General features: G+C 42.1%; 1 protein-coding gene and 1 long non-coding RNA gene across 4 annotated transcripts in view; one reads left to right on the plus strand and one right to left on the minus strand.

Moving 5' to 3' along the window:
* The window catches only part of LOC148186588 (uncharacterized), a 44423-nt gene extending 34426 nt beyond the window's left edge, over positions 1–9997 (plus strand). The window contains exons 8-12 of the long non-coding RNA XR_015779591.1: positions 4734–4849; positions 5166–5348; positions 5467–5617; positions 6314–6463; positions 9338–9997. This is a non-coding gene — a long non-coding RNA (uncharacterized LOC148186588). The remainder of the gene's footprint in view (positions 1–4733; positions 4850–5165; positions 5349–5466; positions 5618–6313; positions 6464–9337) is intronic.
* Positions 9998–11585: 1588 nt separating this feature from the next.
* The window catches only part of nt5c1aa (5'-nucleotidase, cytosolic IAa), a 28124-nt gene continuing 24690 nt past the window's right edge, over positions 11586–15019 (minus strand). For all 3 annotated transcript variants that reach the window (XM_088090893.1, XM_088090892.1, XM_042507242.2), the window contains one exon: positions 11586–13629. In XM_088090893.1, the coding sequence (XP_087947019.1) occupies positions 13273–13629 (357 nt within the window). In that variant the 3' untranslated portion in view covers positions 11586–13272. The remainder of the gene's footprint in view (positions 13630–15019) is intronic.

Genomic DNA, 15019 nt, shown 5'->3' on the forward strand with positions numbered 1-15019 from the left:
GTTGTCTGTTTCTTGGATTCATATTTGTGCTGCTTTCCTGGCTTAAAATGCAGCGTTCATAGCGGGTTTACCAGCAGTCATCTCTCATCTTAAATCAGTCTGTTGTTGCTTTATTTCCACTGACTTTCGGTCCATTGTGATAGCTTTTGTGGGTGGCAGGTCTTTGTCAAGCTGCATCTTCTCTGACAGTGATGAATTATTAAGATTCACTAATATTCTGTCTCTCAAAAGTTCACCATGCAATTCTCCATCCTCATCATTTTCTTCCAGTGCATAAAGTGCTGTGATGAATGAGTCCACTTTTTCAGTTGGCTCTCCTGTTGAACTTAGCCCATTCATATATCATGGGTTTTTTTTTTTTGGAAGAAAATATAAACTGCACTGTATCAGTGCTGCATGCTGGCTTGTTTGTGGAGGGCTGCAGCTTTCTGTCAGAAATTGCAGGTGAAGGAGAGGCCGACAGGTTTCCAACAGAGGCTCACGTTGGAGGTGTGGCAGCAGCTATCCTCCAGAATTTGCTGGTGGAGGCGGAAGCTGCAGGTTGCTGACAGAGGCTGTAGTTGTCCTCTGTAATGGAGCTTATGGCATGTTGCTGGTTGTACCTTGAACAGAGCTGTCGCCAGAATCCTCAGATGGAGGATGAAGCTGCAGGTTGTTGGCAGAGGCTTCACGTGAAGGTCAAAAGGAGTTTCACATGGCGCTTTGTTTTTTAGCACTAAGATGATGTAGCACTTAAATCTTTAGCACTAAGATGATCTGCTGCTTTGTTTTTTAGCACTTAGATGGTGTCCTAAACTTATGGATCCTGGTTGTGGTTGTAGTTTGAGCATTTGATACATTCTGTCTGGCCATAAGCCACTGCTGTGGCCAAACCTCCATCCTCACGTGGAGGTCCCAGTGCAATTTGAATTCAAATTAAAGCAGATGAAATGCTGCTGGTTGTGTTTGTAGTTTGACAGTATGGCCAAGATGTTTGTCAGAAACTGAAGGTTGCATTGCAGCGCTGAGGCTTTTAATGAAAGTTAGGTGAAGCCATCTGCCTGAATCTGCACATGGAGGCAAAAGCTGCAGGCTCTGGAAAGAGGGTGAAGTTGGCAGTTTTCCCACAGTCACCTGCTAGAATGTTCATGTTGAGTTGAGATGACTCCATGAGACACTTTCTGATGACACAGGGTTCTTCAGCACTTTGAGGTGATGGAGCTGATGACATTTTCAGGTTTGGCCATGCTTTCCCCCAGAATCTTGAGGTGGAGGCAAATATTGCAGACTGCCTACAGAAGCTGTAGTTTGAGGTTTGCAGCAGTTTTCTCCGAGGATGTGTGCGTTGAGATTGCAGGTCTAGGTTGCTGACAGAGGCTGAAGGTGGAAATAGCAAGAGTTGTCTGATTGCATGTGATTCTTAAGAACTTTGAGGAGAGTGAGCCAAGGGAATGGTGGTGGTTGTGGTCGTAGTTTGAGCATTTGGCCAAGCCATCTACCCAAATCTGCAGGTGGAGTTGCAGTTTCCAGGCAGAGGCTGTAGTTGAATGTTTTGCAGGAGCTGTTTGCCAAAACTTGTGGATGAAATTTGTAGCTGCAGGATTCAGACCGAGGTTGAAGATAGAGATGAAAGAACGTTTTGATGGCAAATATTTCTTCAGCACTTTGCAGTGTTCAAGCACATGGAATGCTGTAGTTATGACTGTAGTTTGATTATTTGGCCATGCTGTGTCTCAGAATATAAAAGTGGAGGCAGTGGAGGTTTAGTGCAGCTCTCTGCCAGAGTCTGCAGGTGCAGGTGAAAGCTGTAAGTTCCTCACAGATGCTGTAGTTTGAAGTTTGGGGACAGTTGTTGGCCAGAATGTGCAGACAGCAGCAACAGAATGCAGATAAAGGCTGTAGTTGGAGGCTGAATGAGGTTTAAGATGACACGTGGTTCCTTAGTACTTAGAGGTGATGGAGCTTATGTCTTTGGCTGTTGTTTTAGATTTAGCAGATGGTGGTAGCATTTTGCAAGAACGTACAGGTAAAGGGTGGAAGCTGCAGGTTGCTGACAGAGGCTGTAGTTGGTTTCACAGCAGCTGAATCCTTTTTCCTCCACCTGCAAGAATCTGCAGGGGGAGGAAAGAGGTGCAGGTTCCTGACAGCCTGACAGAGGCTTCAGGTGGAGGCCAAAAAAGGTTTCATATTACACGTTTCTTCAGCACCTTGAGGTGATGGAGTGGAGTTTTTTGGCAGCAGGCTGCCAGAATCTGCAGGTAGAGGCTGCAGCTAAAGTTTGATGACAGAGGCCGTAGGTGGAGTTTTATGGCGGCGGTCTATCAGAATCTGCAGGTGGAGGCAGCACCTGCAGGTTAATGACAGAGGCTGTAGGTGGAGTTTTATGGCGGCGGTCTATCAGAATCTGCAGGTGGAGGCAGCATCTGCAGGTTAATGACAGTCGCTTTAAATGGAGGTTGTTTTTAAGCGGTCTGCCAGAATCTGCATGTGGAGGCAGCAGCTGCAGGTCACTGACAGAGGCTGTAGTTTGAGATGTTGAGGTAACAGACTGCCAGAACCTACAGTTGGAGGAATAAGCTGCAGGTTTCTGACAGAGTCTGTGGAGTTTTTTAGTAGCGGTCTGCCAGAATGTGCAGCTGGAGGCGGCAGCTGCACATCACTGACAGAGGCTGAAGCTCGAGGTTTTGAGGGTTAGGGTTAGGTGAAGGTTTTGAGACAGCGGTCTGCCAGAATCTGCAAGGGGAGTCGGAAGCTGGAGGTTACTGACAGAGGCTGTAGGTAAGGTTTTGTAAAAGTGGTCTGCCATATTTTGCAGTTGGAGACGACAGCTGCAGGTTAATGACTGACACTTTAGATGGAGGTTGTTTTTAAGCGGTCTGACTGCAGGTGGAGGCAGCAGCTGGGCTGTAGGTGGAGTTTTTTGGTAGCGGTCTGCCAGAATCTGTAGGTGGAGGCAGCACCTGCAGGTTATTGACAGAGGCTTTCGGTGGTGGTTTTTGGCAGCCGTCTGCCAGAATCTGCAGGTGGAGGCGGCAGCTGCAGTTTGATGACAGAGGCCGTAGGTGAAGATTTATGGCAGCGGTCTGTCAGAATCTGCAGGTGGAGGCGGCACCTGCAGGTTAATGACAGAGGCTATAGGTGGTGTTTTTTGGCAGCAGACTGCCAGAATCTGCAGGTGGAGGCGGCACCTGCAGGTTAATGACAGAGGTTATAGGTGGTGTTTTTTGGCAGCAGACTGCCAGAATCTGCAGGTGGAGGCGGCACCTGCAGGTCACTGACAGAAGCTTGAGGTGGAGGTTTTGAGGCAATAGACTCCCAGAGCCTACAGGTGGAGGCGGAGGCTGTAGCTGGAGGTTTTAAGGGTTAGGGTTAGGTGAAGGTTATGAGGCAGCAGTCTGCCAGAATCTGCAGGTGGAGGCGGCAGCTGCAGGTCACTGGCAGAGGCTGTAGCTAGAGGTTTTGAGGCAGCGGTCTGACAGAATCTGCAGGTGGAGGCAGCACCTGCAGGTTAATGACAGAGGCTATAGGTGGAGTTTTTTTGAAGCAGTCTGCCAGAATCTGCAGGTGGAGGCGGCACCTGCAGGTCACTGATAGAAGCTTGAGGTGGAGGTTTTGAGGCAATAGACTCCCAGAGCCTACAGGTGGAGGCGGAGGCTGTAGCTGGAGGTTTTAAGGGTTAGGGTTAGGTGAAGGTTATGAGGCAGCAGTCTGCCAGAATCTGCAGGTGGAGGCGGAAGCTGCAGGTCACTGGCAGAGGCTGTAGCTAGAGGTTTTGAGGCAGCGGTCTGACAGAATCTGCAGGTGGAGGCAGCACCTGCAGGTTAATGACAGAGGCTGTGGATGGAGTTTTTTTGAAGCAGTCTGCCAGAAACTGCAGCTGGTGTCGGAAGCTGGAGTTTATTGACAGAGGCTGTAGGTGAGGTTTTGTAAAAGCGTTCTGCCACAATCTGCAGTTGGAGGTGACAGCTGCAGGTTAGTGACTGACACTTTAGATGGAGATTGTTTTCAAGCGGTCTGCCAGAACCTGCAGGTGGAGGCGGAAGCTGCAGGTCACTGACAGAGGCTATAGGTGGAGGTTTTTGGGAGCGGTTTGCCAGAACCTGCAGGTGGAGGCGGCACCTGCAGGTTGCTGACAAACCCTTTAGAGGGTCGTTGTTTTGAAGCTGTCTGCTGGAATCTGCAGGTGGAGGCGTTAGCTGCAGGGTAATGACAGAGGTTGTGCGTTGCAGACTTCACATTTGAAGGCGGCTGTGAGAGGCTTTTGGTGGAGGATGGATCTAGAAACTTAGAATTGTATCACTATAAAAACTATTACCACTACAAGTATTTTTTTGCCCAGTTGAAATAATTCTGTCATGAAAACTTGCAAGTCAAATAAATCCAACCCAAGAACATGCACTTGAAAGTCTTACTCAGATTACTTACTTTAAACATGCAATGCAAATGAAACTTACCTAAAAACATTTTATTCAAAGAAAACTTATCTAGAAACATGTAATTCAAAGGAAACTTAGCCAAAAACATGCAATTCAAAGAAACCTTACCTAAAAACATACTCTTAAAATGGAACATATTTAAAAACATACAGTTGAAATATACTTGATGTAAAATAGTTTCAGTTTAGCTCATTTTATGAGAAAAACATGAATTCAAAATCAGTTGCCAGGACAAAAGCGCTTACCTGCAGACTCACCTGCAGGTTCAGCAGCTCTCTTGCTCCACCTGCTGCCAACCTGGTTTCTCCTCTTGATCAGGAGCCTCACGTTCCTTACCCACTTTGGCTCAGGGCCACTGCACAACGGCTGAGACTTACCGGATGCCGCAGGTCCTTGAGGGGGGCTTGCAACCAAAGACTTACCTGGTGATGGAGGTGAGTCAGAGGAGCTCGGCTCAGGGTCACAGCCACGGGGGGAGTCTGGTGCAGGGACCAAACGGAGGATGAGCCGTGGAAGGCTGCACCCGTCTGGGTTTGGGATGAGCACGCTGGTCCAAGTAGCACCCTGGTCCACCGGAGGGTTAAAACAAATACAACCGTCAGACCCCTGCTCCGTATTTTGTTTACACAACATGGGTTGTTCTACCATAATCATTTTCTAGAAAAGTCATCACATCACAGGTAGATAATATGTCAAATAAATGATGTGCAGACTCAGTGGAGTCCTTGCCCTTCTTACATGGTTTCCCAGTGGACTGGATGCACCAGAGTAGCTGGGTGAGGAACCAGGGGAGGAGCCAGACGAAGAGCTACTCTGGGAGGCTGACGCTGGGACCCTCCGCAAGATGAGCCGTGGGCTGTCGGGTCTGCCGGGGACTGGCTCAAGGACACACCTGAAGCGCTGTTTGATGCAAAGTTTTAAACAAACACAACGGTGAGAATACTGCTCCACATCACGTTTTTTTTGTATTTCTGGAAAAATCATCACATATATGGAAAATGTGTCAAATGTGTGATGTAGACAGACTGTGGAGTCCTTGCATTACTTACAGTGTCCCCCAGAGGACTGGAGGCACGAGACGAGGCAGACAAAGAGCCAGACAAGGAGCCAGGCGAGGAGCCAGGGGAGCTGCACTGGGAGGCTGGCGCTGTGTCACTCGGAAGTGGCGACAGGATGCACCCATAACGCTTGTCCAACTAAAGGTAAAAACAAGCACAACCCTGAGAGCACTGCTCCACATCATGTTATCAAAGCATGGCTTGTATTTCTGGAAGTAACTTCATATCACACAGTCCTGCACTGAAAATGTTATTTAAGTCAAATGAAGTATAATCAGGAACAGGTATTAAGAGTGAAAGTACCCAATGCATAAAAAATAGTTCTAGACAGAAAAAACACAGCCTAAAATACTTACATAAAAAAATAAAACAACACTCCAAACAAGGGTCAAAAAACACCTCCAAAACAAAAAAACTCAAACAAAAATGGGAAAAAAACTCACAATTACAGAAAACTTGAAAAATAAAAACCCACTCCCAAAACAAAAAAAAAATTTACTCAAATGTTTCGTGTTGCTGTTGTACTTGTTCACTGTTTTGTAATTGAATTTGTGATACAACATCATATTTTATAAACTCCTATTGTGTTTTTTTCTGCAAAACATCTGAACATGTAACGAAAGCTGTCAGTTAAATGTAGTCAAGTAAAAAGAACAATATTTCCTTCTTAAATTCAAAAAATAAAATTACTCAAGTAAAGCACAGGTACCTCAGTGTCATACTTAAACACAGTACTTGAGTAAATGTACTTGGTTAGATTCCACCAGTGTTGGAAAATATTTCAGTGCGTCATGTTCAGACTCAGGGAGTCCTTGCATTTCTTACAATGTCTCTGTCAAGACTGGATGCACCAGAGTAGAATGGGGAGGAGCCAGGGGAGGAGCTACTCTGGGAGGTCGGTGATGGGACCCTCCGGAGGACGAGCAGAGGACTGCTGGGCCGGCCAGGGACAGGAACAAGGGTGTAACTGCAGCGCTGAGCCATCTGAAGGTAAAGACAAATCCTACAATGAAACCACTGCTCTGCGTCGTGTTGAGATACCATGGACTGTTATACCATACTGACTTTCTCGTAAATTCATCACATCATCTGTTTAATGTGAAAGAGTAACACAATGCAATAATACTTCATTAAAAGTACATTTTAAGCATTAAATTATTGACAGGCAAAAATATAAAAGTATTTGTAATCTCGAAAATACCACAGTGCCAAATGTCAGCATTTCTTTCACGGTGTTACCTTACATATGTCAGCGTGCACGTACAACCTGATGGCACACATGGAAGCTGTTACACTCTTATTTTCTTTTGACACATCAAACCCATTAGCACACAGTCAGCACTGATACAGCTTAAGTGTGCAGAATACAGTAAAATGTAACATTTCAGACTACATGTTGATGGCAAACTCAGAAAATTAGGTCACAATCTACTTTTGGAAACTAACTCAAATTTGTGCATGTTTGTTTGTATGTTTGTTTTAAGTCATAATAGCTATGTTATTTATGAAACCAGTTTGTTCTGTTAAGAGTCTGGAAGCTTTATCACAGCAGACAGGCATGGATGGATTATGAATTGGCCTACCAGACACAGGCCCAGGGGCCCAGAGTGTCAGGGGCCCTCTTGCCTCCACCCCCAAAATGTCTCTGACATTAACATGAAAAAGACAAACAACGACTCCAACAACAGAAATTCATGTGACAAATACAAAAAAATACAAAAAATTAACTCAGAGAGAAAACATTTCCTCAAAGAGACAAAACGCTACAAAAAAGTTACACAATTAGTTCAAAAAACCACAAATTGACCAACAGAAAAAGACACAAAATAACCTAAATTACCCTAAAGGTACACAAGATTACCAAAAATTTTACCGTAAAGAGACAAGGAACTACCAAAAAGATCCGTAATTTGCCACAAACATTTACAAATCTACCAAATAAGATGCAAAATTACCCAAAGAGACATACGATTACTCAAAGAGATGCAAGGTTACTAACCCTCAAAAGGTTACTGCAAACAATCACAAATTGACTTAAAAAGATACATAATTACCTCAAAAAGATGCAAAACTGCCTCAAAGATACACACAATAACTAAAGTCTGTAATTTACCTCAAAAAACAAAACAAACATTGACCAAAAAACACAAAAATTAACTTCAAAAAGATACAAAATTACAATTAAGAATCAAAACTACCAAAAAAAAGTCAGTAATTTACCACAAACAATTACAAATCTACCTGAAATGGCATGAACTTACCTCAGAAATGCTAAATTTCTTTAAAGAGACAAAAAAAAACCCACCAAAACGTCACAAAATTATCTCAAAGAAACACCAATCAACCAAAAAAGACACACCTGACAGACGCAGTTACCTCAAAGACACAAAACGACTTATAAAAGTAAGTTATTTACACAAATCGACCTATAAGGACACAAACTTACCTCAAAGAGAAACAAATCAACCAAACACAGACACAGACACATTACCTGAGAGAGACAAAATTACCCAGGGACACAAAATGACCCCAAAGACACAAAACGAGTACAAAAAGACACAAAACCTAAAACTGTGTGTGTCCTGCCCTATATAAAGCAGAAGTGGTGGGGCCTTTTGTGAATCGTGCCCAGGGGCCCATTGTCTCATAATCCGCCCCTGCGCACAGAGGAGCTACAGAAAGATAGCTGTCTTTGAAATTTAGCCCCAAATCATTCAACAATATGTCAATTCTAACTTCTCTTGCTGACTGAGAAAAAGTCAGCAGCATATCAGCGTGTTTTTCTCGAAAAATCTCTTCGCCCAGCTGTTTTACAGCCTCTGTTTCACACTGTGTGTGTTGCTCAGGATATGATAACATCATAACATTACTCCTTTTTGCTTCAATTACTTATACATTTTAAAGATCCAACTTATGATGAGCATGTTCAAATGATAAGTTTGTTGCTGCTTTCATCTCTGATGGCCTGAATCCCCAAGAAGTGAACAAACAAACATTATTGTTATTGGCAATGCTTATGTTACTTGTTGAGGATGAAACGGACAGGTGGTGAACCAAAGAAAGCAGCTTTAGATTCATTGATTCAAACTTGGTCACAACAGTCAAAAGTCAGCTGGATTTGAGTAATTTACACTGAAAATAGAAAATATTGTGCATATTAGCAATTAGTCGTTCAGTTTTCAGTTCGATTGGGAAGGTCTCAACGGTGAAACAGACAGGAAACAACATGGGGTTAAACAGAATAAAAACCTCACGTCTAACATGAATTATACCGTTTGTCAGTGACAGTAGGTCTTAAGAAGATGTCCAGATGTGAAAAGTCTCAGTTTGAAGTTTCTTTCTCAGAAAAATCGTCGAGTGAAAGTAGATTTCGTGGTGTTTCTGCTGCTGGAAAGTTTGTTTTTGTTTGAAAAATCAAACGATGCGTAACGACGCATTGGAACCATCGGGTCTGTTCTGAGAACACGTCATAGCTCAAAGTTCTCCTTCAGTCCTCATCAGCCAGTCCAGTGATGCCAAATGATGTTTGCTTCAGTCATTTCATTTCTGTGTCTTCTCTCTTCTGTTATGATACTTTGTTTTCATATTCACGTGGACAGTTTTTCTCCAATACACACCATATATCCTATGCCAGATTTCCAGAGAAAATATCCCTATATAAATACCCAGACTCCATATATCATACCTTCACATGAAAAATCATTATAACGATTATTACTTACACACCAGAGAAGAGATGTTGTACTCCATCTCCCTGTACAATCATTATAGACAAATTACATTTTATTTTTCGTTTTCGAGCAACGCTCCGTCAGTTTTTATTTATTTATTTATTTATTTATTTATTTTATCGCTTGTCAACAGAGCAGCACTGCGCTTTTACGCACGACTCTTGGCACTGTGAAGGAGAGCAGAGCGCCATGAAGGCCGTCAGCGTGTGAGCGTTTCTCTGCCACCACACCAAGAATATGATCCTGCTGCCTGCTCTGCTGTTCTTTTTCTGGAGAAGAAGTGGGTCGGTGCCTGGAAGAGGATGGAGGTTTCACTTTAGATGGAGACCTCCGTTGCTTCACCGGGGCCATCAACAGCGTTTAAATCTCTCCAGAAGAAAAGCTGTAGCAGCTGAGCCACAATCCGCTCCAGAGTCTGAACCAGAGAGGACCATTGAGGGCAGAAAGTATCTGTTTTATCTGCAGTCTGTGACTGTATTGATGTTTGGCACTGTGAAACCAAATTACGCACGTCAGATCCGCTGATTACGTCTTGTGCAACCAGCTCCATGCTGTTTCAAAATAACACGCCTTTTGTATAAGTGCACATCAAACATTTCGTTTTGATGAATCATTCTGCATTGTTATTAATAACAGTAATTAACTATTAATAACAGTAAACGGAATGCGCCACAGGTGCGCCATGAGAGCCTGACCACGAGCCCGACGTACTTCAGGGCGCACCTGACTATGCTCTGGCTACGTTGCTAAGTTCACGATAGTAGATGATGTCTTCCTATGCGCACAGAAAATGAGGTGGGGCAAAAAGTTTAATTGTACCTCTTGTTTCGGTGGCCATGCGTCAGAGGAACCATGCGCAGTTAAAAAAAAAAAAAAAGCAATTAAAAACAGAGATAAGAAAAATTACCTGAAAATTTGCAAGAAAAGAGAAATACAAACAACATAGTTTTCATAAACAGAAAAATACTTTATTGGACCTTTTTCCCAAAATATTTTTTCCCATAATATTCTGTCTGTTTTAAAGGTTCATATGCTTGTGAAAGTCATCTGATTGTAGCAAGAAAACAGGTGTGACTTTTTAGGATTAAAAACGATAGATCAGGAGAACAATGCACAGTGTTGTGCGTTGAAAATTAATGTATACTGAAATGTTACAATTGGGGGGAACTGTCATGTGTTCCATCTTTGTACACAGTCTTTATGTCAGACCTGGAAAATATCGCCCTCTACTGGATTTATACGTTTATGAACTGCAATATATGTGATTTTCTGTGCTATGATTACTTCTATGAAATAACATGATGATCTTATTATGCCTAGTTGCACTTCTGAGATTATTTAGGTGAAAGTAACGCAAAAGTAGTGTAATGCTTTACTCTACACAGAGAGTCATATAACTCATTACTTTCAAATGAAGATAACTTTTAAATTGTAATAATATTACATTTTAAAAGTAACTTGTGCAACAGTGTTGCTGGTGTGGCTTCAGAGAAATTAAAGGCAGCAGCTGAAATTTATGGCTGTCTGTATGTTTTTTGTCCCAACAGATTAAAGACAGACAATTTCTTCCTTATTACAAAATACATTTCCCAACACGTTCTCATCCCAACTCGTCACATGTTACTGCTCCATCAGTGACCTTCTGCATCTGCATTTTAAGTATCTCTCCAGGATGCCATTACGGTGACGTCAACAAATGCACTTGCTGGGATGACATCATGGTGGGATGACGCAGCCTGTTATCAGGTTGCAACAAATGCAACAGCACATGGTCATATGAGTGTGCTCGTACACCTTATATTATGTTGTCACCGGCAGCATTATTACCTTTTGCTGTCCTTCAGTGTTTATTTGCGTGCAACTTTTTTTTTTATCATTTAAAAGTTTTATTGATTTTCTTTGGACGCATGTTCACGGGATGCTGCCCATGCACATTGCATGTGGCCATGCCCAGCCCTGTCCAGTGGTATATAAAAACAATGCTGCCGGTTCTGTCCGAGTGTGTTCTCTTCTGACACCTTCCAGTCGTGTTCCAGTTGGACGCGGAGGGTGGCTCACGCTCTCACACCAAAAGCATTGGAATATTTGAAGAGTTAGGAGTGTGAATGGGCTGCATTTACCGGTAAAATGCTGAGAAGATAAACTTTAGCATGCTAATGGTACATTGTACAGCTACATGTTAAAGGAATTCTGTCATTAGTTTGGCAAAGTCAGGGGATCACCATCAAATTAATTTGTTTTCATTCTCTACAAACCATAAATGTCTAAACTGATTTTACGGCAGTCTATCCAACAGCTGTCGAGATCTTTAATTAATACTGACCCGACCACACTGCCAGTTTGGCTAAAATAGTGTCTTCTTTGAAAATAAGGCACCAACCGAAAATTATGGCTTTCTATATTTGTTTTAGACTAATACATTACAGTACATAATATTGCTATCTTCTGTCATATACAACACATTTTGTAACGTTGCAAACAAACAATTGTACATTCTTGTGAAGTCAAACTCTGTGAAATGATTGACACATACACTTTGAATTATGATGCTTGCGCTACATGACATCACTATAATATTCTTTATAATATCTCTGCATTGTGCTTATGGCTCATTTTCTTGCCAACATACAGTGTAGTCTCTGTGCTTTACTGAAGTAAATGTCAATGAGGCCATTCATTCGGGATCCTCAAGCATTCTCTGAAGAGGTGTCTTCATTATGAAGACAAGTAGTGGTGAGAGAACTAGCAGGTCACCATGACAATCAAGCATCTTTACATTTCCCATATAAAGCCAGATTGAACAAAACACATCAGTGCTGAGAAGATTAAATATTTGAAAAATAAACCTGACACTTGATTTCAGGTTCCAGACTTTTATCCCATATTGTACTCATAATGTGATTAGCCTGGTAAGACCGTCCCAGTGACATGACCGCAACATTCTTTTTCGCTCTTTGTATCAATCTGGACTCGCTGCAACCCCAAACACTTTTCAGAAATTAAAATCCAGAAATTAAATACTGCTGCTTTGACAGTGCTTTCGGTATACACTCCCAATGCCAAAAGGCACCTTTTGCATCTTTATGATACGCCCCTTAACGGTATCAGTTAAGAAGGCAGCCGGACAGAACTGATCACTTTGTTATACCTGTCAACTGAGAACATGGCCTGATTGAACCTGTCATGTGTCCATGATATACCACATAATAGAATCAGGTTGAAGGGCTGGTGGTAACCACATAACATAAGGAGTGCAAGAGTGCCTGTAGGGTGGGTGGAAGGGTTGATTAATGGGTCCAACAAACCTTGGACTTTCAAGTGAGAGTCTGCTGTTTGCTTCCTGTCAGAATGTGATTTTTTTTTCAACACTTTAAACATGTGCCTCCTTGCACTACTCTTAACCATCCGTGCCAGCATATGCGTTTGTTGACGTCCCAGCATTGGCTGCTATGTGCTTGTGTTGTCTAAACATAGCGATATATGGTGGGATGATGCGGCATATGGCTATGTTTAGACAACCCCAGCACATCACACCCAAGCATTTGTTGACAATAATGGTAGCGCCTTTCGGAAACACAAAGAGCAGAGGCAGAATGATACCTAAAACAAAATATGAAGACACAGAAGTCCATTGCAACGCAGCAACACGTGATGACTTTGAACGAGATCTTGTTATTACTGGAGGCTAGTTCTAACATTGGGATTGGCTGAACGAGTTTGTCTGTTAAGGCGAGTTCTCCCGCCCGCTGAAAGTGTTTTGGGTGGCAGCTATTCCAGACTGACACAGAGAGAGAAACCGTAAGTTGCGCTAATGTCACCAGGATGGTTTCACCAGACTGCAATGTGATGTCATTAAGATGAGACTGTTTATATAGTGATAAAACAGTCTTACAATACCATGCTACATTATGGAAATGATGCATTCCCATGACAATTCAGTATAAGGTCATCCTCCCAAGCACTCTGTAACCTCTCCGCTTCACTTTGCTCTTCCAGAAGATGTTTCCTCATCCCATCATCCTCTTGTTCTGTTTCTGACTGTGCCACTGACATCTCAAGTCCTGCTTTCTACTTCCCTGCACTTGTGTTCTGTTTGGCCTTATGTTTCTGTGCGATGCCGTAAGGCACATGGGCAGCAATGGTGCCCATCTCAGCTGCTCCCTCCACGTGAAACATCTGATCATCAAAATAGATGTGAGGCCTGATCTTCTCCAGCATGGGGCCTTTTGCTGCCCCTGCAAGGAACAAGGCCTCGTCAATCTCCAAGCCCCAGGCCCTGAGCGTCTTCAGCGCCCGGATCCCCGAGCTGGCTGCGCTACGAGCTGTGACCAAGTATGTTCGGATCGGACAATCCAGGCGCTGGCCCTTAGCATAAAACTTTTTCTGGAGCTTCCCCAGTGCCTCCAGGAAGCCTTTCAGGGGACCCTGCCACAGAGGAGGAGAGAGATGATGATCATTATGTTCTCTCAAGTTTCAATAGCCCTTTTTACACAGAGATGACACAAAGTCCCTTCTTTATGGCACCTCCAGTGTGCGATTTCAGCATGCCGGCATCACGTAAGTAAATAAGAAACACAAAAGCATATGTTTGAACGTAGAAAATAATGCATTTTTTGTGGTTTTTACATGGACAAACAGTGGCGTTTTGTAAAGAAATTGGCATGAAAGGGTTACATATTTTGTAATAATGATTTGAACTTAAGTTAGATAAACTCCAATAAAATGGAAAACAACATTAACTTGTATTATTTTTATAGTAGTTTAGTAAGAGGACATTTTTGTCCTGGGATGAGAGAAACTTTTTTTTTTTTAAATCTCATACTGCAAAAAAAAAAAAAAAGCACCAAAATAAACATTTTTATTCTGATATATCCCAGAATCTGATAATCCAGCCCCTCCCAAAAATGATTTATTCTCTGTGTTTTTGTCATTAAAAAAATAGCGTTTTGGAAAGAACTTGGTGTTTAAAGGGTTAAAACATTCTGAAAATTAATATTTTATATTTTTGATTAAGAAGTTGTAAAAGTATTGAGGAAAAAAGGAAAATAATACCATGAGATAGTGTTTTTAAGGCAGTTTTAAGAAGAGGACATTTTTTGTCTGTAGGAGGCAGTCTTGAGCTAATGTTAGTAGGGAACTAGAGGGTTAAATCTTAAGTGGTGGGTTCCATTTCATGATCGCTGTGTAAAAGGGGCTAGTGTCTTGTTTTTGTAACTTTTACACCTTGCATCATAAATTGGTTTGTTATGACGCATCTTTACGTTCATGCAGCACAAGCAAAATTTTTATTAAATTTGCATCAATTTAGTGCAACTTTATTTTTCAAACCTGCACAGCTCAAAGCTAATTCTGGTAAAGGCTGGTTGTCTAACAGAATGATGCCCCACATGACTGCATGAAACATTCATCATGTAATTTTGCATAATTTATTCATAGAATAATCAGTTAATGTAATGTGTTTTATATCAAGAACATGTGCATAATCATTCACACTTGATTGAGCTTGCATGAAAATGGTAATGTAAGGCTACACAGAAGAACAGAATTTAAAGCTTTATTTTAATCAACAGAAACCTGGACCGACATCAGATAACTTTTACAAGAATTTAAACTTCTAAACCCTGAGCAAATTGGTAATTTATTTATTTATTTTAAAAAAAAAAAACATGGGGAAAAAAAAAGAGGCAGTGAGCAACCCAGTGAGACATGTTTCACAAATTGCAAGAAATTTGTAGATTTATTTGAAAAAAATAAGAAATAAAAAAAGAAAGCTAGGGAAAATTATTAATCATGGCAATTATAATTACCATGGTTG

Source organism: Plectropomus leopardus, chromosome 17 (assembly GCF_026936395.1).
Source record: "Plectropomus leopardus strain MGB_pleo_1.0 chromosome 17, ASM2693639v1, whole genome shotgun sequence".
Taxonomy (NCBI): domain Eukaryota; kingdom Metazoa; phylum Chordata; class Actinopteri; order Perciformes; family Serranidae; genus Plectropomus; species Plectropomus leopardus.